Source organism: Ailuropoda melanoleuca, chromosome 1 (genome assembly GCF_002007445.2).
Source record: "Ailuropoda melanoleuca isolate Jingjing chromosome 1, ASM200744v2, whole genome shotgun sequence".
Taxonomy (NCBI): Eukaryota; Metazoa; Chordata; class Mammalia; order Carnivora; family Ursidae; genus Ailuropoda; species Ailuropoda melanoleuca.
Window position 1 is genome coordinate 198,062,842 of NC_048218.1, and position 24,413 is coordinate 198,087,254.

The following is a 24,413-nucleotide window of genomic DNA, read 5'->3' on the forward strand; positions in this document are numbered from 1 at the left end:
ACTCGTCTTTGAAAAAGAATGTCGTTCGAATTCGGTGTTTTCCCCTAAAGTAAACCCATAAATAGAGATACAAACTTTCGCTCCCAGGACCGAGAACAATGCCTCTCGTCCTAAGAGAAGAACTTCCACTCCTGCCGCGGCGGAAGCGGACGGAACCAAAAGCCGTGGGCGCCGGTTCTCCTGAGAGCGCTTCTCCGTGACGAACCAGACCGCACCCGCTCAGGGTTGCCGTGGAGACGGAGAGAGCCGTGTGGATGCCGAGAGGCACTGAGGCTGGGCCTTTGCTGTCCGTCCGGGGAAGGGGCTCACCGAACCAACGCCAAGATGGTTAGTGGCTCTGAGCAGTGAGGAAGAACTTTGAGTAGAATTTAGGGCTGGCGATAAGAGGTTCCCAGCACACTTCGGGGTGAAGTCTAGGAGTGTCGGCGGAGGATGAACTCCCTGCCTTACCCCTGTTCTCACGGGAGACGGGGATGCAACCGTAAACACCTCGAAGCTTTCTTCCCCCTGCTTCTCCATTTCCCCGCACCTAAGCTCCGCGTGGGATGGAAAGCAGACCGCGGAAAGGCTGAGATGACAGAAGCTGCGCGAAAACATCTCTTAGCCCGCTCGAATGGATTGATGCCATTGGGTTCCGCTCAAGTACAGGGTGATGGCCCTTGTAGTAAAATACGTGTTACCGAGAGTTTGAACGGGTTTGCCTGAGGTTCGTTGGTAAGAATTTGACATGCAAATCCTGGAGCTGTTAAAACTGACCATCGGAATGGGGTCTTTGTTGCTTCTTTCACAGATGCTTTCAAGGGCCAAGCCTGCTGTAGGCGGGGACCTCCCGCACGCTGACAAAAGAAAGAAGAAAGGTAGGAAGATTCCGAAACTAGAGGAGCTACTTTCACAAAGAGATTTCACTGGAGCTATTACCGTGCTGGAGGTAATGTGCAAAGAAGGTTGCTTCTTAGGAGGTGGATACCAGAATATGGATGAATGCTTGGGGGAATGCTGGTTGCTATGCTTTTGGAACAGGTGGGTGCCTTTGGGGGGCCTCCTGTAAATGTAGTCAGGCAGAGATAGCAGATTCCGTGTCAATGATAGACCCGATTAAAGATGAACTAAAAAGATAGACTGACTTCTTGAGGGACGCTTTTAATTATGTCTAGTCCCACTATGGTGAATTCAACTAAAACTGTGGAGGGACATTTAATATAGCATCAGTTCACACAGAGTTTATCCCAACCCCTGACCAATTTATGATTTATTCATATTATATGTTATAAAATTTGGACCATTTAAATAATACCACCATGCTTCATGCTTATTATCTAGAATACTGTATCTTCAGAAAATACTTCAAATCTCTATGGCGGTAGTTCTCAACTTTTAATATGCATCAGTATTACCTAGGGTACTTATTGAAATGTATACTCCTGGACTCCTGCCTTAGGGATTCTGATTCTTTCAAAATCAGTCTATGGTGGTGCTCAGGAACCCGCATTTTTGACAAGTGGCCCAAGTGCTTCTGATATAGGTGGTCCAAGGATACTACACTTTGAGAAACTGCCTTGTGGGAATCACACGTTATAGGAGAAGGAAGGGGTGCACCAAAAAATGAAGAGAGGAAGAGTTTTGACAGCACAGCCTGGTTATGTTGTGCCAATCATTTCTCCAAAGCACTACTCCAGCTATATTACTTGTAATCTATCAACCATAATTATTTTAATTAGCTTTATATACTTCTCAGTCTTCCACGTATAGTCTTCTGTTTCTCACTAGCTCTGATATCGAGTACCTTGTTTGACTTTTTTGGTGTCAGCTTTCTCATCTTTAAAGTGCGAAGTTGGTGGTGCCTGTGTGGCTGTTGGTTAAGCATCTGCCTTTGAGCTCAGGTCATGATCTCAGGGTCCTGGGATTGAGCCCCACGTCAGACTCCCTGCTCTGCGGGGAGTCTTCTTCTCGCTCTCCCTCTGCCCCCTCATTGCCCCCCCCCAACTCATGCTGTCACTCTCTGTCAAATAAATAGATAAATAGAATCTTTAAAAAAATAAAGTGGGGAAGTTGACTTGGAAAGACCTTCTGACTCTAAATCAGTGGATTAAGTGGTAGGTATATGTCTAATTTTTATCAGTCCCTGTTTCTCTTCTCTCTCTTAAGACAATGACCACATTTTCCTTACTGTGTAATCCCACACTGCTTTTAAGTTGTCAGGGAGGCCCTGTTCTATGCTTATATTCTTAGGGGGCCAGTCAAAGTGCCATGATGTAAGGGAATGGGAACTGCTGTGGTTTGGGGGAAGGGGGTCTCATGAGCTTTCCTGTGGTGCCAGGCAATTCCTGAAGCAAATTCAGGGAGCTTCAAATAAGAATTTCTTCAGACTTAAGGTACTGTACTCAAATCCACAGCATTTTGTGAAAGGAAGATTCCTAACGTTATGGAGTTAACTACAGGAGTAAGTTCTTACCCTAGACCAGAAAGTATTAATGGATGTCTTCATCTTGTAACAATCAGGGCATCCAGTGTTCTGTAGCAATGATCTATAAATATGTGTTGGCTCCCTATTTAATTGTTTTCGTTTGTTTGTTTGTTTTTATCAATTATTTGGTTTATCAGCCTATATAATAGAAAACTCTCACTGCTCCTTCAAGGCCTCATTTCTTTCCTACAAAACAGGACTTCTGTTGGCTGGGGAATTCATAAATATTTTTTCACAATGGATATAAATGAGGCCAGTTTTCTGAATATCTTTAATTCTCATAGGCCCTGGTAAGCCTGTTGAAGAGTAACAAAATAATGTAATGGCTTATTCTCAGTGAAAGGTCATACCCACGAATAAATGTGCATGCTAATGCGACAGGTTTGAAGTGAGTTGGAAGGCAGTAGAGCATGGAGGGTAAGAACACAGGTGATGGAGTCAGTGGGCTGTGGTGGTTCCTGCTACTACCTTCCTTGGCTGTGGTGGCCTTAAATTCATTACTTAATCTCTCTAACCTTCAGACTTCACATAATTCTCATGTTCCTTAATAGCCCCCAGAATTATGGGGATAACTCACTTCTTTTGGTTAAGATTTGTTTATTTTTTATTTTAGAGAGAGAGGGTGATTGGGGGGAGGGGCAGAGGGAAAGAGACAGAATCCTGAAGTAGTCTCCTCACTGAGCATAGAGCCAGACGTGGGACTCAGTCCCAGGACCCGGAGATTACGACCTGAGCCGAAATCAAGAGTCGGCCGTTTAACCGACTGAGCCACCCAGGTGCCCGTGTTATGGGTATAACTCTTAAGTATTTTCTGGAAGAAGGTGTCAGTAAATACAGGAAAACAAATGTGAAATATTTGAAAATATATGTTTCTTTCAACCAGAAATAATAAGTGAACCAGAATTTTCATCCAGTGAGTGTCTAAGAAACAGTCTATCTGTGCTATAATTTTTTGAATAAGGTATATCGTGAACATTGAAATTCTTTTAATTCCTAACATTGAAAGGAATTAAGAAGATCATACAGTTATACACACTGTTTCAACATAGGCTGTTTCATTTGCTCTGCAGCAGTAATTGTTCCAGCATTTTATGATGCTTCCTGGAGTAAATATAATGTATATTCTGTTAGCTGTTGCAACATCCAAAAAAATATACATTTCTGTGACAATTAGAAGGAAATTGTGCTGGGGTACCTGGATGGCTCAGTTGGTTAACCATCAGTCTCTTGATCTCAGCCCAGGTCTTGATTGTAGGGTCATGAGTTCAAGCCCCATGTTGGGCACAGTGTGGAGTTTACTTTAAAAAAAAAAAAAAAAAAGGAAAGTAGTTATGCTTAATTAAACAGTTTTGTCTTCTATTACTTGTGATTTCCTTGCTGATTTGTTTATCAGTAGTTTAACATGGCAGGGTTTTTTTGTTTTTTTGTGGGTTTTTTTTGGTTGGTTGGTTTGTTCCTAATTTTTTTAAAGATGTTATTTTTAAGTAATCTCTACACCTAGTGTGGGGTGCAAACTCACAACCCCGATATTAAGAGTCACACACTCCACTGACCGAGCCAGCCAGGTGCCCCAACATAGCAGTTTTTTAAATAGAAGGTTTATTCAAAGTCTGTCTTTCTTTCTCTCTCCCTCTCTTCCTCTTTCCTTCCTTCTTTTTTTCTTTAATGAAATTTTAACCTGAAGTTCAAACGTCATGTTGGGGAACAAGAAGAGGATACTAATCTGTGGATTGGATACTGTGCTTTTCACCTGGGTGACTACAAGAGAGCTTTGGAGGTTAGTAAAAAAAAATTACAATGCAAGGATTTTGAAAAAGTTGTTAAGCTTTGTATTATAATGATACATGCTCCTGGTAAAATTCAAACGATACAGAAGGGAACAAAGTAAAAAGAAAAAACATCACCTGTTTGCCTTTCCCAATCCTATTTCTTTGTTAACAGAGGCAACCATTGGCTCTTGTTTGATGTATTGCTTCAACAAGTTCAAGTGTACATATGTGTACATATGTGTGTGTGTGTGTATATGTGGGTGTATATATATATATATACTTCAGATGTATACGTGTGTATATATATGTCTTGTTTACTCTCTGCTTTTAGATATGTACTAATATATATACTAATGAGTTTGTTCAAAATATTAATATTAGTATTTTTTTAAGAGTTTTTTTTTTTTAATTTGAGAGAGAGAGTGCGTGCACAAACAGGGAGAGGGGCAGAGGGAGAGGGAGAAGCAGACATCCCGCTGAGGGGCTGAGGGAGAGGGAGAAGCCTGATGCAGGCTGATCCCAGGGTTTGGGGATCATGACCTGAGCCGAAAGACACCCAACCAACGGAGCCACCCAGGCGCCCCAATATTAGTGTTTCTTAAGGAAATCTTCAGAAGAAGAAAAATAAACCCTTCTGATAAAATTTCCATGATGCTTTTCTCAAAGAAGCTCATTTTTATTTTGCTTGATTAATTTTAGACATAGGAAGGGTTATATTATCTTTATATTTGTGCAAGTTGAGTTTTGAAAGTTATTTTTCTTGGTCATTGTAAACAGCACCTGTATAATGAGCAATCTGTAGGAATGTGAATCTAGATAAAATTATAGTTGACTTCTGTCAAGCAGTTTTTAAAGCATAAATGAAATAGTTTAAACATTTCCCACATATTCCTTCCCCCTAAATGTAGTCTAAAGATATTTATAGAACATGCATAACCAAAATGAAAGTGTCCAAGATCAGATAATGAGGAGGTATGACGAAGAACAAAAACAACAAAATCAGTGAGGGCAAAGGGAGGATACAAAAAGGACGGAATAGAAGCTTGTAGTATTTGTGAAAGATGGCGGGGAAAGAAAGTAGCCCAAATGTAGTAAGAAAAAGAAACAAAGGTATCTGGTAAAAGCTGGTAAATAGAGTATATTGGAAAACGTAGTTGACAAAGTGAATCTCAGAAAGTGTTCTTGGCAGGAAGAAAATGCCTTTTTAAAATGTAAAGTCAAATAAATGAAGCCAGAAAACATTAAAATGCACTGATGTTTGTAGTATATTAAGGTTATCAGATTTTAAGTTAACCGAACCTATGCATACAAGGTATCTTTTTTTTTTTTTAATTAAAAAAATGTTTTTAAAGATTTTATTTATGGGGGGCCTCAGTGGCTCAGTCAGTTAAGCGTCTGCCTTCAGCTCAGGTCATGGTCCCTGGGTCCTGGGATTGACCCCCACATTGGGTTCCCTGCTCTGTGGGGAGCCTGCTTCTCCCTCCCTCCCTGTTAGGCAGACGTCTAACAGACTGAGCCACCCAGACACCTCTCTTTTTTTTTTTTTTAATTTTGTTTATTTATTTGTGGGGGGAGAGGGAGAGGGAGAGAGAATCCAAAGCAGGCTCCACACTGAGCTCAGAGCCAGTCGCAGGGCTCGATCCCATGACTGGGGAGATCATGACCTGAGACGAATCCACGAGTTGGAGACTTAACCAACTGAGCCACCCAGGCACCCCTTTTGTTTGTCTTTATAAGTTAGCAAAATAAAACATTTTGGTTAGTTTTCATTTCTGCAGTTAGTTAGCCCATATCAATTTTAAAAAGGAAAAAAAAAAACAAGTTTAACATGTGGCAAAGATGCCTGAGTGGTGCAGTCAGTTAAGCATTGGGCTCTGTTTCAGGTCATGATCTCAGGGTTGTTAGGTGGAGCCCAGCACCCAGCTCCGCACTCAGCATGCAGTCTGCTTGATTCCCTTCTCCTTTTGCCCCTCCCCCCTGGGTGTGCATCTCTCTCTCTCTCTCAAATAAACAAATCTTTAAAAAAAAGACTGTGGACAACAGCTCCCCTGCCCCCCATGGGTAAGATTGAGCTGTAGCTTCGGTACTTAACCTTTCAGGTACAGAATAGTTGAGGAGCATATAGGATTCCCTAAATGCGAAGTTGCCCAATCCTAGTAAGAGATCCTGTTCCATTATAGAGGAACGGCTCATCAATTGCTTTACTGCCAAAATGAAATCCCTGCTTAATATATATTTCAGGAATATGAAAATGCAACAAAAGATGAAAATTGCAATCCTGAAGTCTGGGTGAACCTAGCCTGTACCTGCTTTTTTCTCGGAATGTATAAACAAGCTGAAGCCGCTGGATTTAAAGGTAAAATGGCCCCTTTTAATATCCAGTATTCATTATTAATGGTATGAGTTATTTTGGAGATTTTAAAACGTATTTAATTCCTTTTTCTATTGAGGAAAAACCAAGTGCAATTAGAAAACTAAAAAATAGGGGCTCCTGGCTGGCTCATTTGGTAGAGCATGTGACTCTTGATCTTGGGGTTATAAGTTCGAGCCCCATGTTGAGTATAGAGATTATTTAAAAATACAATGGTTTTTTAAAAAAACGGGGTGCCTGGGTGGCTCTGTCGTTGAGCGTCTGCCTTCAGCTCAGGGCGTGATCCCGGCATTCTGGGATCGAGCCCCGCATTGGGCTCCTCTGCTGGGAGCCTGCTTCTTCCTCTCCTATTCCTCCCGCATGTGTTCCCTCTCTCGTTGGCTGTCTCTCTCTCTCTCTCTGTCAAATAAATAAATAAAATCTTAAAAAAAAAAAAAAAGGAAAGAAAACTAAAAAATAGATTTAATCTTCACAGAACATTCGATCCGAGCAACTTTATGTTTAAAGAGAGAGTTAATCTCTCTGCTGCTTCCTCTCCCCACCCCCACCTTCCACAGAAGCTACAGCAGACAAGCAGTATTAGAGAAGCAAAAGGGAAAGTTATCCTACCTCATGGTAGGATATTCATGTTATTGTAGAAGTTGGAGGTAGCTGTCTAAGCCCTAGCAAGGTGGATTTTATACCTGTCTTCCCTGCTTCTGAGTGAGAAGCCAAGTAATTTCTGCTTGAAGAATCCAGACTTGTTTTCGTTTGCTTTACTTGTTCTGACAGCTGTCTAAGAACTGGACATCAACTTGCAAATAAGAATAGGGCAAAGAGAAACAGGGGAGGAAAGATTAAGAATAATGAGAGTATGAATCAAATTAAATTCAAAGAAATGTAGAGAAACTGGGCAAGGGAATGTTTATTAGGAAATTTGTTAGGGAACAATATATTCCAGGATAGAATCCTTAGAGAATTAACTGATAATACATATATGGGAACTATTCCAGCTCAAATTCATGGATCATGTGGAATTCGAAGCCTTTCTTGATTTGTACCCAAATTGTTTCCTGTGTACTAATATAGTTTTTCTTAATCTAGTTATACCTTTAAGTTACTTATTTATCTCATGTTTCCAGACTTTATCTGTGCCTAGAATAGTGTTAGACACATTGAAAGTGATCAAGGTAGCTATCTATCTTTCCATATAATTTTTTTCTTTTTTATGCTTTGAAGTATGTGTTTTTTCTGTAAAAGGTATAGGGTTAGGTATCTAGAATTAGGAAACTTCTTGAACAGTGCAAAGGGGATTTGGAGCTTGAAAGGTATTAACCTTTTCGCTTGGTTGACTGTTTCAGTGTGGCAGATTATCATGCTAGAAGATCTGTGGAGTAGAGATTGGGCTAGTATTTAAGAAAATATGGCCGTATAATTGTAGAAAAGGAGATTTCAGAAGGAATTGACAAAGAATACTTGGAAGAACAGCTGAGTGACATGGATTTCTACATGAGTTGAGATAAACATAACTTTTTTTTTTTAAGATTTTATTTATTTATTTGACAGAGAGAGAGACAGCCAGCGAGAGAGGGAACACAAGCAGGGGGAGTGGGAGAGGAAGAAGCAGGCTCATAGCAGAGGAGCCTGATGTGGGGCTCGATCCCAGAACGCCGGGATCACGCCCTGAGCCGAAGGCAGATGCTTAACCGCTGTGCCACCCAGGCGCCCCGAGATAAACATAACTTTATTTCCAGTGTTTGGTGAGTGTGTGAACAGCACAGCAGTGGGCCGCTACTGGAACTCTGTGTGTGGCGTCCTGTGCTGTGGGTCACCATGATAGAAGGAAGTAGAACAAGTGCTGGGAGAGAAAAGAACATTTTTTTTCTGGTTCCTGATGCTGCTGCTGCTACTGCAGGTAGAGACCGGACTAAAATAATATATATTATAGTAGAGACATATCAGGGTCACACAGAATAAGGATTTGGGAAGATTATCCGAGTTTCATGTCTATTCTTGCAAGGGACTAAGTGCCAGAGACAATTAATAAGCAGCTTGAATGTGTTTTTTTTTTTTCCAGCTCCAAAAAGCCGACTTCAAAACCGCCTCCTCTTCCACTTGGCTCATAAGGTATTTATGTTCTCTTTTCACATTTTTTGTTTTTAAAATATTTTTTCTTCCTTCTTGTCAAAAACAATGGTGAAAGATGATGAGCTAGAAATGCTTGTTAATGATATTTCCAGAACAAGTAGAATATGGGTATTAATTTTATAGGATTTTCTTCCCTTTAGTGTTCTTTATACTACTAATTAAGAGATGTTAGATTTTACTTCTTCTGAAGTAGTAGTCATTTAATATTAGTTTGTTTCAACTATCCTATTGTCTCTTGGAAGCAGACTCTAAGACACCTTAACTCCTAGAAATACACACTTTTCAGAATTGCCTTATAGCAATAAGTTTGTGTTGTTTTTTTTTTTAAGAGAGGGAGAGAGCACACAAGAGCAGGGGATGGGGGTCGTTGGGCAGATGGAGAGGAAGAGAAGGAATCTCAAGCAGGCTCCATACCCGGGATGGAGCCTGATGCAGAGCTCAATCTCAAGACCCTGAAATCATGACTTGAGTTGAAATCAAGAGTTGGATGCTTAACTGACTGAGCCACCCAGGTGCCCCCCTTTTTGAAGTTTTTGTTTATTCGTTTAAATAATCTCTATACCCAACATGGACTCGAACTCACAACCCTGAGATCAAGAGTCACAGGCTCTTCTGACTGAGCCAGCCAAGCACCCCAAATTTTCTTTTCTTTCATTTTGAGTAAGCTTACATCTAAAGTGGGGCTTGAACTCACAACCCCAAGATCAAGAGTTACATTCTCTACCTACTGATCCAGCCAAGCACCCCTGGCTTATAGCAGTAATTTTGATCATCATCATAAAATGGTTTTTGAAAAATAATTTTCCATATTATTGAAGTTACACATTAATTCTATTAAACAAAATATAAGTAAGCAAAAATTGAAAGAGGGAATAGTATCTACACCCACTAAAAAGGAGAGTTACAGGCCAATATCCCTGATGAACATGGATGCAAAAATTCTCAATAAAATACTAGCAAATTGAATTCAACAGTACATTAAAAGAATTATTCACCACAATCAAGTGGGATTTATTCCTGGGCTGCAGGGGTGGCTCAAGATTCCCAAATCAATCAATGTGTTACACCACATTAATAAAAGAACGGATAAGAACCATATGATTCTGTCAATAGATGCAGAAAAAGCATTTGACAAAATACAGCATATTTTCTGATAAAAAACCTTCAACAAAGTAGGGATAGAGAGAACATACCTCAACATCATAAAGGCCATGTATAAAAGACCCACAGCTAATAACTATCCTTAGTGGGAAAAACTGAGAGCCTTTCCCCTATGGTCAGGAACACGACAGGGATATCCACTTTTACCATTATTAATTAACATGGTACTGGAAGTCTTAGCCTCAGCAATCAGACAACAAAAAGAAATAAAAGGCATCCAAATTGGCAAGGAAGAAGTCAAACTTTCACTATTTGCAGATGACACAGTACTCTATGTAAAAAACCTGAAAGACTCCACCAGACGTTTGCTAGAACTGATACATGAGTTCAGCAAAGTTTTAGGATATAAAACCAATGTGCAGAAATCTGTTGCGTTTCTATACACCAATAACAAAGCAGCAGAAAAAGAAATCAAGGAATCAATCCCATTTGCAATTGTCACCGAAACAATAAGATACCTAGGAATAAATCTAACTAAAGAAATAAAAGATCTATACTCTGAAAACTATAGAATACTTGTGAAAAAAATTGAAGAGGACACAAAGAAATGGAAAAGCATTCCATGTTCCTGGATTAGAAGAACAAACATTGTTAAAATGTCTATACTACCCAAAGCAATCTACACATTTGATGCAATCCCCATCAAAATACCACCAGCATTTTTCACAGAGCTAGAACAAACAATCTAAAATTTGTACGGAACCACAGAAGACCCTGAATAGCCAAAGCAATTCTGAAAAATAAAAACAAAACTGAAGGCATCATGATTCCAGATTTTAAGCTTTATTACAAAGCTGTAGTGATCAAGGCAGTATGATACTGGCACAGAAACGACACATAGATCAATGGAACAGAATAGAGAACCCAGAAATGGATCCACAACTATATGGTCAACTAATCTTTGGCAAAGCAGGAAAGAATATCCTATGGAAAAAGTCATTCTTTTCAAATGGTGTTGGGAAAACTGGACAGCAACATGTAGAAGAATGAAATTGGATCACTTTCTTATACCATACACAAAAATAAATTCAAAATGGATGAAAGACCTTAATGTGAGGCAGGAAACCATCAAGATCCTAAAGGAGAACATAGGCAGCAACCTTTTTTACCTCAGCTGTAGCAACTTCTTACTAGACTCCTCTCCTGAGGCAAGGAAAACCAAAGCCAAAATGAAGTATTGGAACTTCATCAAGATAAAAAAAACTTCTGCACAGCAAAGAAACAATCAACAAAACTAAAAGGCAGCCTACAGAATGGGGGAAAATATTTGCAAATGATGTTTCTGATCATTGTAGATCCAAAATCTGCAAAGAACTATCAAACTCCACACCCAAAAAACAACCCAATTAAGAAATGGGCAGAAGACATGAGGAGACACTTTTCCAAAAAAGATAACCAAATGGCCAACAGACAACACGAAAAGATGCTCAACATCACTCATCATCAGGGAAATGCAAATCAAAACCACAATGACGGGGCGCCTGGGTGGCACAGCGGTTAAGCGTCTGCCTTCGGCTCAGGGCGTGATCCCGGCGTTATGGGATCGAGCCCCACATCGGGCTCCTCTGCTGTGAGCCTGCTTCTTCCTCTCCCACTCCCCCTGCTTGTGTTCCCTCTCTCGCTGGCTGTCTCTATCTCTGTAGAATAAATAAATAAAATCTTTAAAAAAAAAAACAAAACAAAAACCACAATGAGATATCACCTCACACCTGTCAGGATGGCTAAAATTAACAACACAAGAAACAACAAGTGTTGGTGAGGATGCAGAGAAAGGGGAACCCTCTTGCATTGTTGGTGGAAATGCAAACTGGTGCAGCCACTCTGGAGAATGGTATGCAGGTTCCTCGAAATGTTAAAAATAGAACTGCCGTGGGGTGCCTGAGTGGCTCAGTCAGTGAGGCATCTGACTTTGGCTCAGGTCACAATCTCAGGGTCCTGGGATAGACCCCTGAGTCAGGCTCCTCGCTCAGCGGGGAGTCTGCTTCTCCCCCTCTCGTTGCTCCTCCCCCCACTCATGCTCATGTGCACGCCCTCTCTCTCGAATATATAAATAAAATCTTTAAAAGAATAAAAATAGGGGGCGCCTGGGTGGCACAGCGGTTAAGCGTCTGCCTTCGGCTCAGGGCGTGATCCGTGATCCGGCGTTGTGGGATCGAGCCCCACATCAGGCTCCTCCGCTATGAGCCTGCTTCTTTCTCTCCAACTCCCCCTGCTTGTGTTCCCTCTCTCGCTAGCTGTCTCCATCTCTGTCGAATAAATAAATTAAAAAATCTTAAAAAAAAAAAAAGATTTAAAAGAATAAAAATAGAACTACCCTATGATCCAGCAATTGCACTACTAGGTATTTACCCAAAGGATACAAAAACACAGATTCAAAGGGGTACATGCACCCCAATGTTTATAGCAGCATTATCAAGAATAGCCAAACTATGGAGAGACCCCAAATGTCCATCAACTGACTGATGAATGAATAAAGAAGATGTGGTATATATATACAATGGGCTATAACTCAGCCATAAAAAAAAATTGAAATCTTGCCGTTTACAATGACATGGATGGAGCTAGAGTGTATTATGCCAAGTGAAATAAGTCAGTCAGAGAAAGATAAATACCATATGATCTCACTCATGTGTGGAATTTAAGAAAGAAAACAGATGAACATATGGGAAGAGGGGGGTAGATTAAAAAAAAGAAGAGAGGGAAATAAGCCATAAGAAACTCTTAATGATAGTGAACAAACTGAGGGTTGATGGAGGTGGGTGGGGGATGGGCTAGATGGGTGATGGGCATTAAAGGGGGCACCTTTTATAATGAGCCCTGGGTATTGTATGTAAGTGATGAATCATTGAATTCTACTTCAGAAACCAATATTGCACTGTATGTTAACTATCTAAAATTTAAATTTAAAAAAAAATAATAAAGGTAACTGCATTTCAACCTTTTGGTATCCTATATCTTCTTTTAAGATAATTATTTTTAAGGGGTGCCTGGGTAGCTCCATTGGTTAAGCATCAGCCTTTACCTCAGGTCGTGATCCTGGGGTCCTGGGATTGAGCCCCGTATCGGGCTCCCTGTTCAGTAGGGAGTCTTCTTCTTCCCCTGTCCCTCTCCCTGCCCATGCTCTCTCTCTCTCAAATAAATAAAGATAATTATTTTTATATGCATATTTATATTTTGTTCATTTTTTGTTTTGCAGAATGAGACTCATGCTAAATGTATATTTTTGTATTCTGCTTTTTTAAAAATTTATCTTTATACAATGAGCATATCCCTGAGTCACTAAATAGTCTTCAAGACTGGGACTTTTTAAAATGGTTTTTATAACATTTTATTGTATGCATGTATCATAATTTATTTAATGTTTCCTAGTTTTTTACTTTTAGATTGTATGTGTGTATATATATATATGTCTTTATTTTTAATTTTTTAATACTTACATACAGCACCCGGTGATCATCACAAATGCATTCCTAATCCCCATCACCTATTTAATCCATCTCCCCACCCACCTCCCCTCTGGTACCATCATTAAGGGTCTGTTTCTTGGTTTGTCTGTCTCTCTCTTCTTTTTCCTATGCCCATTTGTTTTGTTTCAAAATTCCACATATGAGTGAAATCATATGGTATTTGTCTTTCTCTAACTAATTTATTTCACTTGGCATTATACTCTCTAGATTCATCCATGTTGTCCCAAATGGCAAAATTTCATTCTTTTTTATGGCTGAGTTATATTCCATTGTGTACACACACACACACACACACACACACACACACACACACACACGGATTCCTTTTCTCTCTCTAAAATAAATAAATAAATCTTTTAAAAAAATAAACCTTTTAACTGATATTGCTAAATTATTTTACAGAAAGTTTATCAAATCATCCATAGGCAGTATATGAAAATAATTATTCTTAGTGCATTTAAAAATTTCTTAGTGTAATTGTCCATCTCTGTTTAGTTCTTTCGGTTTTTGCATTACATGTTTTTCAGACTCTATCATTAAGTACATACAAATTTAGGATTGTTCTGTCCATCTAGTGGATTGAAACATCATTGTGAAATGTCTCTCTTTATCTCTAAAAATTTCTCTTCACATAAACTCCACTTTGTCATATTTGTATAGCTACACCTCTCTCTTTTGTTTAGTCTTTGTCTATTATATTTCTTTATATGCTTTTTAAAAATATTTTTTAAGATGAGCCACCCAGGTGTCCCTCTCTTTACATACTTATAAACTTTCTACCTTACTGTGTCTTTATATTTCAAAATGTCTCTCTTATAAACAGCAAAGAAGAATGATAAAAAGACACAGGAAAAAAATAGAAAGGAAGAAGAAGGGGGAGGAGTAAAGTAATCGGTATTAGCTGTGACTGAAAGGCTTTCCATCGTCAAGGCTATGCCTCCAGAGGCTGTTTTCATTCTTTCTCTGAAGGAGAGACAGGGGAGAAGAAGACAAGGGACTGAAGGGAAATAAAATGGCTGAAGGAGAAGGAGTTAAAATCTGTACCATAGGAGTTGATTAACTGTACTCTAACATGAATCTTTACGTGTCTTTTTCCCTCGGACAATTTTAGTTTAATGATGAGAAGAAGTTAATGAACTTTCATCAGAATCTTCAGGATATCACAGAAGATCAACTCAGTTTGGCCTCAATCCACTATATGCGATCTCACTACCAAGAAGCTATTGATATTTATAAGCGAATACTGCTAGATAACAGGTCTGTGTCCTTTCATGTCTTCTCCAAATCTCATTTTGTTAACTTTTTCTGTAACTAGTTTGGCTGAGGACCTAGTGTCCTTTCGATCTATTATCACCATGTGTTCAAATATGTCTAGCTAATAATGTGGTCCAGTTAAGAACTCCTTATTCTCCAGATCAGGATTTCTCCTCTTTTATTTCACAATCACCCTTCCGAGGAGCCTTTTTGGTCTTCCCTCCCACCCCCCACCAGTCGCCTTCTCGTGAAATTTTAAAACCACAGATATACTGTATGTCAATTTATGTACTGAACGTATATCTATTCTTTATACTTAAAATGAGTATGATTTTCCACTTCTTCATAAGGATGTTTACCCCTTTGGGGATGATATGGCCCCTGTTGAAAATGCATGGTCTAAATGTATTTTAACATTGTATTAGGTTGTAGGGAACTTGCTGACAAAATTAGAAATAAACCATTCGGAAGAATTAACATTCCAACTTTACCACTGACCACTGGGTATCTCTCCCCCTTCCCAAAAATATCTCATCCACCTGCCTTCTCCCCTTTTGCTTGCCTGCACCCTACCCATTCCCCTTCTCAGTCATCGAGTGCTTGCTTTGTGTGTCCATCTTTTGTCCGGTGTATGCTTATTTACAGTTTTGCCCAGTTACAGCATACGTTAGTTTAGTCTTTTTAACATTAACCAGTAGGAGTTGGATGCTTTCCTTTCTCCTTTAGTTGTCATCTCTCATTCTACTTAAATCAAAACATCCATATATTATAATACAAAAGAAAAATATTGCACTGATGATATCTTGCCTTCTTTCTTCAAAGGGCAAATTCATGTCGTCCTCGCCTGGCTATCCATTTGAGCCATTATAAGAAGTCTTTGTAGTTTGACAACCTTACTATGAAGTAGACTTAAACTGTTAACCCTTAATTCTTTCATCTAATAGGGAGTACCTTGCCCTCAATGTATATGTGGCCCTATGTTACTACAAGTTGGATTACTATGATGTGTCTCAAGAAGTTCTGGCAGTTTACCTTCAGCAAATTCCTGATAGCACCATCGCACTCAATCTTAAGGCCTGTAATCATTTTCGCCTTTACAACGGCAAAGCAGCTGAGGTAGTGATGGAAATGTGTTTTTAATTTACTTAATTCCAGTTTGAATAACCCTATACTTTTTGGGTTATTCATTAGACTCTATTACCTGTAACTCCTGATTGATATAATATCCCTTTCTTATTGGCAGGGTGATTCCATGAGAATCAACTATACATAAATATTTATATTGATTAGATATTCTAAAAAAATGTTGATTTCTGAATTCTGTGTGTCTAATGTATTGTAGATGATCTTTACCTAGGTGTTCTGCGTTACCTTAAATACTGTCGAAACCAAACACTTCTGCTTCTTCCTCTAAAAGGTTTGTGGCTCTGTGGTTCATTGTCACCAGCATGTAAATCACATCACAAACCTAGGATTTCCATCAGTCTTTTTCTTCACTGCCCTATCTAATCATCTACCAGTTCCTATCAGTTCTGCATCCTAGATATCTCTTTGATCTAGCCTTTCTTCTCCTCTACCACTGCTCTAGTCTGGGCACTCCTCATCTCTTATTTTCGTTCTTTAAATAATTTCCGTGCCTCTAGCCTTGTCCTCTCCAGTCTAGCCACTGACGTTGTTCCACACACCGTGCTCTCCTACTATCGTAGCTTTGCACATTGCATTCACATTTCCTGGAATGCCTTATTCTGGTTGGCACAATTCAGCATCTCTTTCAGGGTTATCCCAAGAGGCAATAGTGGTAAACATTTTATAAATCCTTAGAAATTAGCTAACTTCTAGGCACTGTGCAGAATGCTTTGTATGTATCATTTAGTTTCCTTGACAATCCTGTGGATAAATTCTGCTATAGCTCTCTTTATATAGGAAACCGAGAGTACATAGTAGGCCATACATGGGACCCCCTATTAGTTAACACTCTGTACACACACATACACACACATATACAGGGAGAGAGAAAAAAAGAGGGAATGTTTTATACTATATCTGTTTACAGATATTTGTTTATGTAATAAACAGGTGATTTTTTTTTAAGATTTTATTTTTTTAAGTAATCTCTACACCCAACATTGGGCTCGGTCTTACAACCCCAAGATCAAGAGTCATGCACTCCACCAGCTGAGCCAACCAGGCGCCCCTATACAGGTTATTTTTAGATTAACTGAGTGGGGGGTCATGGAAATTACTTCTTCAACCACTATTTTAGTTGATGTCAGAAACCACCAAAATTCAATGTAAAATTTGTGCATGTGTCAGAATTTTAAAATCCCACCCTTGCGCAAAAAACAGTTCCAGCTGGCATCATGCCATTGGGGGAGGAGGGATAGGAACTGAAACCAGCAAACTAACTATCAAAGCAAACTTCACTGTGTAAATGTAATAGCAATGGACATTATTACCATGCTTTAGCTGACAGCAGACTCAGCTCCTGAGTGAAACAGTGCTTAGTAATTGTGCAAGAGGGGTGGAGTGGAAAGCATGTGTCTTTAGCATAGGCCCAGATTCACTTTTTGTGGCTTATGTCGATGAAAGTGGTCTGTTATGGCAATACAAATGCCCACCACTTCAATCGCTTAGTATGCAACTGAGCAGTCCATTTATATGTTATGTACAATACGTTCCTGGGTGTACTCACTTCAACTAAAGAGTCCCCGGAGTCTGCCTAATTGGCTGGTTTCCAGTGTCAGTAGTCTAATACTAAGCCGGTTCACAATTTGATCTCTTTAGAGTTTATGGCCTTTGGTAGGAGTGAATAAAAGAAGTATATTCTTGCCTTTCTACCTTGAGTTAATCTTGGGGGCTTTGGCAAATTTTTTCCAGTCTATTAAATGTTTACGTTTTGTCTGCACCTGTTCTTTCCATAGTCTGGTATGGGTAGCATGGTTAACCAATATTCTGTAGGTCTAGCATAATGCACGTCAGGGCACCAAACTATATTTCCTATCCCCCAAAAGACATGCTTTTTCATTTGAAATTGTGTCTGTGCAGTTTACATATTAATTTTATAATGTATTCCAGCAGTAGATGTACTATGTGCTATGTCAAATGTACCCTGACAAGCTTCTGGGGGGAGACGTGTTAGCAGTAGAATATAGTTTGTGTTTGCTGATAATTCTATTAAACTGCTTAAAAATCAGGCATTCCTGTAGTAATTTGTGTAATATGTTCAATATTCTATGGTTCATTCTCTCCACAAACACCAATAGCATTCTGCCCTTCTGTAGTAAGCACGACTTAATCTATAAAGACTCACTTAATTCTTGAGGTACTTTAAATAACTTGCCCAAAGTTTTACAACTAACAAGTGACAAATTCAGGTCTCAAACCCTTGTCTATCTGGCTCTAAAGCCTTACTGACTTAACTGCAAATTTAGGGGTACTTTCTTTTTTTCATTTGTATGTGATTATATAGAGAGATAGATAGATATAGATAGATACAGGTATGTATGTAGATAAAGATATATATATATATAAAATATCATGTGTGCTATTTGATAGTTTCCTAGTTATCTTTCATCTAGACAAGCTTATTGAGGATTGAAACTGTGTCTTTTGACATGTGTGTCCTGGTACCTGGCGCAGTGCACACACAAAGTTGGTGTCAACTAAGTATTGGTTGAATGAGAATACTAAGACTTCACATTTAATATGACTAAGAAATTAAGGGAGACTCGTGTTTAAAGAAGAAGAAGGTTCAAAAGAGGTCAGTAAAAACGAAGATTGAAAAAAAGCCATTGGGGGGCGCCTGGGTGGCACAGCGGTTAAGTGTCTGCCTTCGGCTCAGGGCGTGATCCCGGCATTATGGGATCGAGCCCCACATCAGGCTCCTCTGCTATGAGCCTGCTTCTTCCTCTCCCACTCCCCTTGCTTGTGTTCCCTCTCTCGCTGGCTGTCTCTATCTCTGTCGAATAAATAAAATCTTAAAAAAAAAAAAAGAAAAGAAAAAAAGCCATTGGATTTCATAACTAGGATTTCCTACAATTTCCTACTATAATTAGGATATCATTGTTATTGGAGTTTGAAACTGGATGACAAAGAGATAAGGAGCGGGTGAGTGATTGCTTGTATTGGGATTTGTCATAAAGGCTATGGCAGAGGGATGACAAGTAGATCATGGAGCAGTAGAAGCAGGGATGCTGTAAGATGCTGGTGAAAGGAAAGAGAATGCTAGTTTCAGAGGATAATGAGTTAAAAGAACTTTTTCTCCCAAACTGGGAAGGCCTCCAGGGCAATGATTAGGAGCAGGAGCTTTGAAATCAGATAGACCCCAAATTCCACTTCTGGGTGATAGGTGTGTGGCTTTGGTGAGCTACTTAACCTCCTTAAGCATCACCTGCAAAATAAGGAAAGTAATAGACTGACTTATTATAGATTGCTATAAAGATTAAATGATACGACGTACATAAAGTCCCTAACTTGATATATATGGTAAACTCTCAGTAAATATTAACAATTATCACAGATTTTGTAGACAGAAAGATTTTCAAAGCTATCTACGTTTTCCTTTGTTTGATGCTTTCTGTATCTTGTTTAAGATGATTTCCTGGCCAAGATCATATTCTGTGGTATTATTTTCCTTTTTTTTTCAAATTTATTTTTTAAAAATATGTAATGTCTGCCCCCAGTGTGGGGCTCCAACTCATGATCAAGAGTCACATGCTCTTCTGACTGAGCCAGCCAGGCTCCCCTGGTATTATCTTCTAAAAGCCTTCTTGTTTTGCCTTTTTCAAATCCGAATTATCTATAATTATACTATCTTATATTTAATTATTTATTAAGATTCTATTTTTTTTAAAGTAATCTCTACACCCAGCGTGGGGCTCAAACTCACAATCCCAAAACCAAGAATTGCGTGCTCCCTTGATTGAGCCAGCCGGGCACCCCTATAATTATATTATATCTAAAAAGTTTAATTTCTCAATTAAAAGACAAAGATTGGCAAATTAGATTGAAAAGACAAAACCCTAAAATAAGTTTTAAATATAAGGACAGAAAATTTGAATATAAAAGGATATGTTTCAAGCAGAAAATTTCTTACATGGTTTCTATCATTAGTGTCATGCTTTTAGAAAGGTCATTTTCACCTTAACATGGATAAGATGATCCATATCTTCCATTTATAGTTTTATTTTTTAACATCTTCATTGAGATATAACTCACAGACCCTGTAATTCACCCTTTTAAAGTGTACAATTTGTTGGTTTTTCTTATATTCACAGATATGTGCAATCACCATCACAATTTTAGAGCGTTTGCATTACCTCAGAAAGAAACCCCATGCCCCTCAGAAGCTCCATCAATCCCTGGCTCCCCATTACCCCGGCCCAAGCAATTGCAAATCTGCTTTCTGACTCTAGATTTGCCAATTCTAGATATTTCATATAAAAGTAATATATAATATGTAAATTTTTATGACTGTCTTCTTTTACTTAGCATGTTTATAAATTTCATCATGTTGTAGCCTGTATTGTACTTCATTCATTTTAATGACCAAATAATATTCTATTTTATGGATAGACTACATTTTATTTTTCCATTTGTCAGCTCATGGACATTTGGGTCATTTCCACTTTTGACCTATTATGAACAAGACTGTTACAAGCATTTGTATACATGTCTTTGGACATGTGTTGGATGTATTTCCATTTCTCTTGGGTCTATGCCTAGGAGTGGAATTGCTGGGCTATATGGAGCTCTATATTTAATTGAGGAACTGCTAGACTGTTTTACAAAGTAGCTTCACCAGTTTACATTCCCACCAGCAGTATATTAGGAGTTTCAATTTCTCTACATCCTTGCCAGCAGCTATTATCTGACTCTTTTATTGTAGCCATCCCATTGGATGTGCAGTAGAATCTCACTGTGGTTTTGATTTGCATTCCTCTGATGACTAATGATGTTGAACATCTGTTCATGTGCAGTGAGTTCTGCTTTAAATTTTGTGCCCTAGGCATCCCACTTGGCCCAGCCCTAGTTCTGGCTGGCCCTGCCTGAAATCAGAACTGTCCTCATGATACTAAAAGATTTTGTCTTTTCACTTTCTTTTGCTCAAGTGTGCGGTGAAGCTTTACAGAAACAGCATAATTTCAAAAGAGATCAAATGCAGATACAGACATGGCAACCTAGCTGTCCTCTTTTAAGCTACACGTTAAAGAGATTTGCAAAAATACAAAACAGTACTACACTTCTCACTAAGTTTTTGTTTTGTAAATGCACTTTTCTTAAGTGAAAAATACTTATGTTAATGTGTAGTGGGCTTATTATTTTTTATTAATTGAATACTTTAAAATTTCTGTTTGAATTTCTAATACAATCTATATTGTACTATGGGCTATTTATGTGGGCTATAACCCACATCAACAAAAGCTCTTTGGGATCCTTAATAATTTTTAAGATTATAAAAGAGATCCTAAGATCAAAAAGCTTGAAAACTGCTGATCTAGCCTAATATTACTGAACACTTTGGAATTGCTGCTGTGGACAAGAGAAGGGATTAATAAAAAGGTTGCCGAGGCAAATGTGCAATCCCATATGAGATCAAATAGAACAAGTTTGTAGTGGTTAGTGAGAACAATCAAGAATCTAATTATTTTATTCTGAGAAGCTTAGCTACCTAACTGATGAAAGTAGAAAAAGGAAGAGAGGAAGATTACTCAAAATTATAGATTGGCAAGGTAGGAATAACAGAAAGTTGAGGAAGAAAGTGAATCTAGGATGTTAGTGAAGATGCTGGAAATGGCTGACCATTTGTTCTACAGGGAGTTAAGAGGGTAAGAGAATACAGAAGAGATCTATAGGTCTAATAAATAATAGGAGAAGGTATTTTAATTGTGCTCTGTAAATAAAGGCCAATGCAGCAGAAAGGAGGGACTTTGAGAGTTTGGGATATAGGTGGAATGGTCAGATTGAAGAATCAACCCCAGTTTTCAAAAATTTAGCTCGTTTATCACTTTTGACTCTGCAAGAAAAGAGTAAGTAGGAGTCTTCAGACGTGGGCTCCCCAGTTTCAGACTTGCTGCTTAGTGTAAGGTTCAAGTCATTTATTGTTTATAAGCCTCAATGTTCTCATCTGTAAAATGAGGTTAACAATCACACTGACTCTTAATCCTGAGGAATGAATGAAATGGCATGTTAAAGTCTTTGTAAACTATAAAACATTGTGCAAATATGTGGTATAAGAACTATACACTTGCCCTTTTTCTAAGCCTTTCCTTTTTCAATTTCAGGCAGAACTCAAAAGCTTGATGGACAACGCTTCTTCTTCCTTTGAATTTGCTAAAGAACTCATCAGGCACAATCTGGTGAATAGCAATTTCCTGTCTTGACTGAATTAAGTCTTAGCCTACTTCGTCATATCACAGCAGTTAGAAGGATGAATGAAGGGAAATATTGCAACAAATACTTCTCTACTCCAAGTGAACTCCTCCTTGCTATGGAGGAGAGAAAATTAAGTTTCAGATATCAGGTCCTTTCCTCAAGGAAACCCCTACTGGGAGGGCAGTAATACATACATAACATTTAGAAAGAAGTGCAAGGCAGTGTAGGTCCAAGTGTCCATTCTGTTGGCAAAGACCAAGAAACATGCATCCTTGTGGGTTACAGTAAACGGGAAGGATTTTCTGTTGAAAATCCAACTTGAGTTCATCTTTGAAGGATGGCTGAGATTTAGAGGTTCATTGAAGGCAAGGATATAGAGTTAGAACAAAAATGACATATGTGAAATGTTGTGAGCAGGCTAAGCTTACTAGAACAGAAAGTGTACAGGGGCATAGTGAAAAGGAAAGTCTTAGTGAAAAAGGAAAGAGATGGTTAGGGTTAAGACTGGACTATGATGGCCATTCATAAAAAAAATGTATCCATATTCAGGTTAAGTTTAATTGATCATGCAATATTGTGGATACAGAGCAGCTGCTTTCAACTCAGACACCTGGGGATACTGGGAAAATTACATAATATTGCTGAGTTTCAGATCCCTCATCTGAAAACGGCATTAGTAGTAGCTACACCTTTTCCTTCTGATTTCTCTATTCCTTTTTTTGGCACCAGTTCTGCTTAAACTCTCTCCTCCCCTTTAACTCTGATATCTGCTTGGTCACTTAATCCTATTGATTCTTTCTTGGCAAAGTCTTATATTTATTCCATTCCTTCTCTAATTCAGGCCTCCATTACAGATATAATTTTCTCTGGACAGTTTCTATTATGAGCTTCTGCCTCTTTTCACTTCTCATCTAGTTTATCAACTTAAATTTTTGTGGAGAATGATGTGTTAGAGATAGTACTCTGGAAATCAAGTTTGATGAGAGATCAAGACTGGAGAGTAGATTTAGGAGTTTCATAAAAGAAATGATAGCTACACTCCTGACAACTAAACATGGAAGAAAGGATTAAAAACAGTGATAAATATGGTCCCAAGAGAGCATCTGTATTTAAGGAGCTGAAGGAAGGAGAATAACCAGATAAGAAAGGGGAGATAGGAGGGGCGCCTGTGTGGCACAGCGGTTAAGCGTCTGCCTTCGGCTCAGGGCGTGATCCCGGTGTTGCGGGATCAAGCCCCACATCAGGCTCCTCCGCTATGAGCCTGCTTCTTCCTCTCCCACTCTCCCTGCTTGTGTTCCCTCTCTCGCTGGCTGTCTCTATCTCTGTCAAATAAATAAATAAAATCCTTTAAAAAAAAAGAAAAAGAAAGGGGAGATAGGAAAGATCACCTAGATAATGCAATGACATTTACAACTGCACATTTTAATCAGCTGGGAGGTTTTTGAAAATAATGATGCATGGGCTCCACCCCCCAGAGATTCTTATTTAATGCTTGGGCTAGGCCTCAGCTATCAGTATTTTTCTTAAAAGCTTCCCAGGTGGATAAAATGTACAGCCAGACTAAAGAACCACCATATGTATATATGACTAGAGGGGGTATATCAGCTAGTAAATAGAGATTAGCCTCAGAGAGTGGGATTAAAGAGGGAAGTGAGAGTATGAAATTGTCCTTTTTCTTTTTGTGATACTATATATTTTTTCCCAATGAACACATATCACTTTTATAGTTTAAAACAAAGCCTAAATATACTGAGCAATATAAATGGTGGTTCTGAGCATTGGCTTTTGCAGTCGGACTTGAGGTCAAAATCAAGCTACACCATGTACTAGCTGTGGACCTTTGGGTGAGTCCCTTAGCACCATTGAGACTCAGGGTTCTCATATGTGCCATAGGGGAAATTACAGTACCTACCTTATTTTCTTGTGAAGATTAAATGAGGTAATGTGTGCAAGGTACTTTACATAGTATCTAGCATATGGTGAGTGTTTAGTAAATCATGCTTTCGTGGTCATGCTACTGCTATCAGCGTCCAAACTACAGACACATCATTGAGCAAGAAGACAGAAGAATCCATTGAATTGGTTAAAGGGGTTAATTCATGACTTGTGAGAGTAAGTTCACTAGTGTGCTGGGAATAGGAGTTAAGGAGTGAGAGAATAGTAAGGTTGAAGCAGTAAGCCACACACTTTTGAACTGTGGCATTGAAAGGAAGGAGAAAAACAGGGCACTATCCAGAGGGAACAATGGCACCAAGAGGAAGATTTTTCAAGATAGCAAAAACCCTCACGTATATTTAAAGTTGAGAAGTAGGACCAGGACTATTGAAGATAGAATAATTAATATAGAAAGAAGGTCCAGGTCGAGTTAAAAGTTATAAGATCCATGGATTGGGAGAACAAACATTGTCAGAATGTCAGAATAGTAC

The 24,413-nt window shown here is 38.8% G+C and overlaps 1 protein-coding gene across 2 annotated transcripts in view; it reads left to right on the forward strand.

Annotated features, from left to right (window-relative positions):
* Positions 1–88: 88 nt before the first annotated feature.
* TTC26 (tetratricopeptide repeat domain 26) overlaps positions 89–24,413 on the forward strand; it is a 46,784-nt gene continuing 22,459 nt past the window's right edge. The window contains exons 1-8 of one of the 2 annotated variants that reach the window (XM_002914197.4): positions 89–327; positions 791–928; positions 4,149–4,241; positions 6,475–6,589; positions 8,661–8,710; positions 14,471–14,616; positions 15,558–15,729; positions 21,897–21,971. In XM_002914197.4, coding sequence (XP_002914243.2) covers positions 325–327; positions 791–928; positions 4,149–4,241; positions 6,475–6,589; positions 8,661–8,710; positions 14,471–14,616; positions 15,558–15,729; positions 21,897–21,971 — 792 coding nt within the window. In that variant the 5' untranslated portion in view covers positions 89–324. The remainder of the gene's footprint in view (positions 328–790; positions 929–4,148; positions 4,242–6,474; positions 6,590–8,660; positions 8,711–14,470; positions 14,617–15,557; positions 15,730–21,896; positions 21,972–24,413) is intronic. The other variant, XM_034637809.1, reaches the window with a different exon arrangement.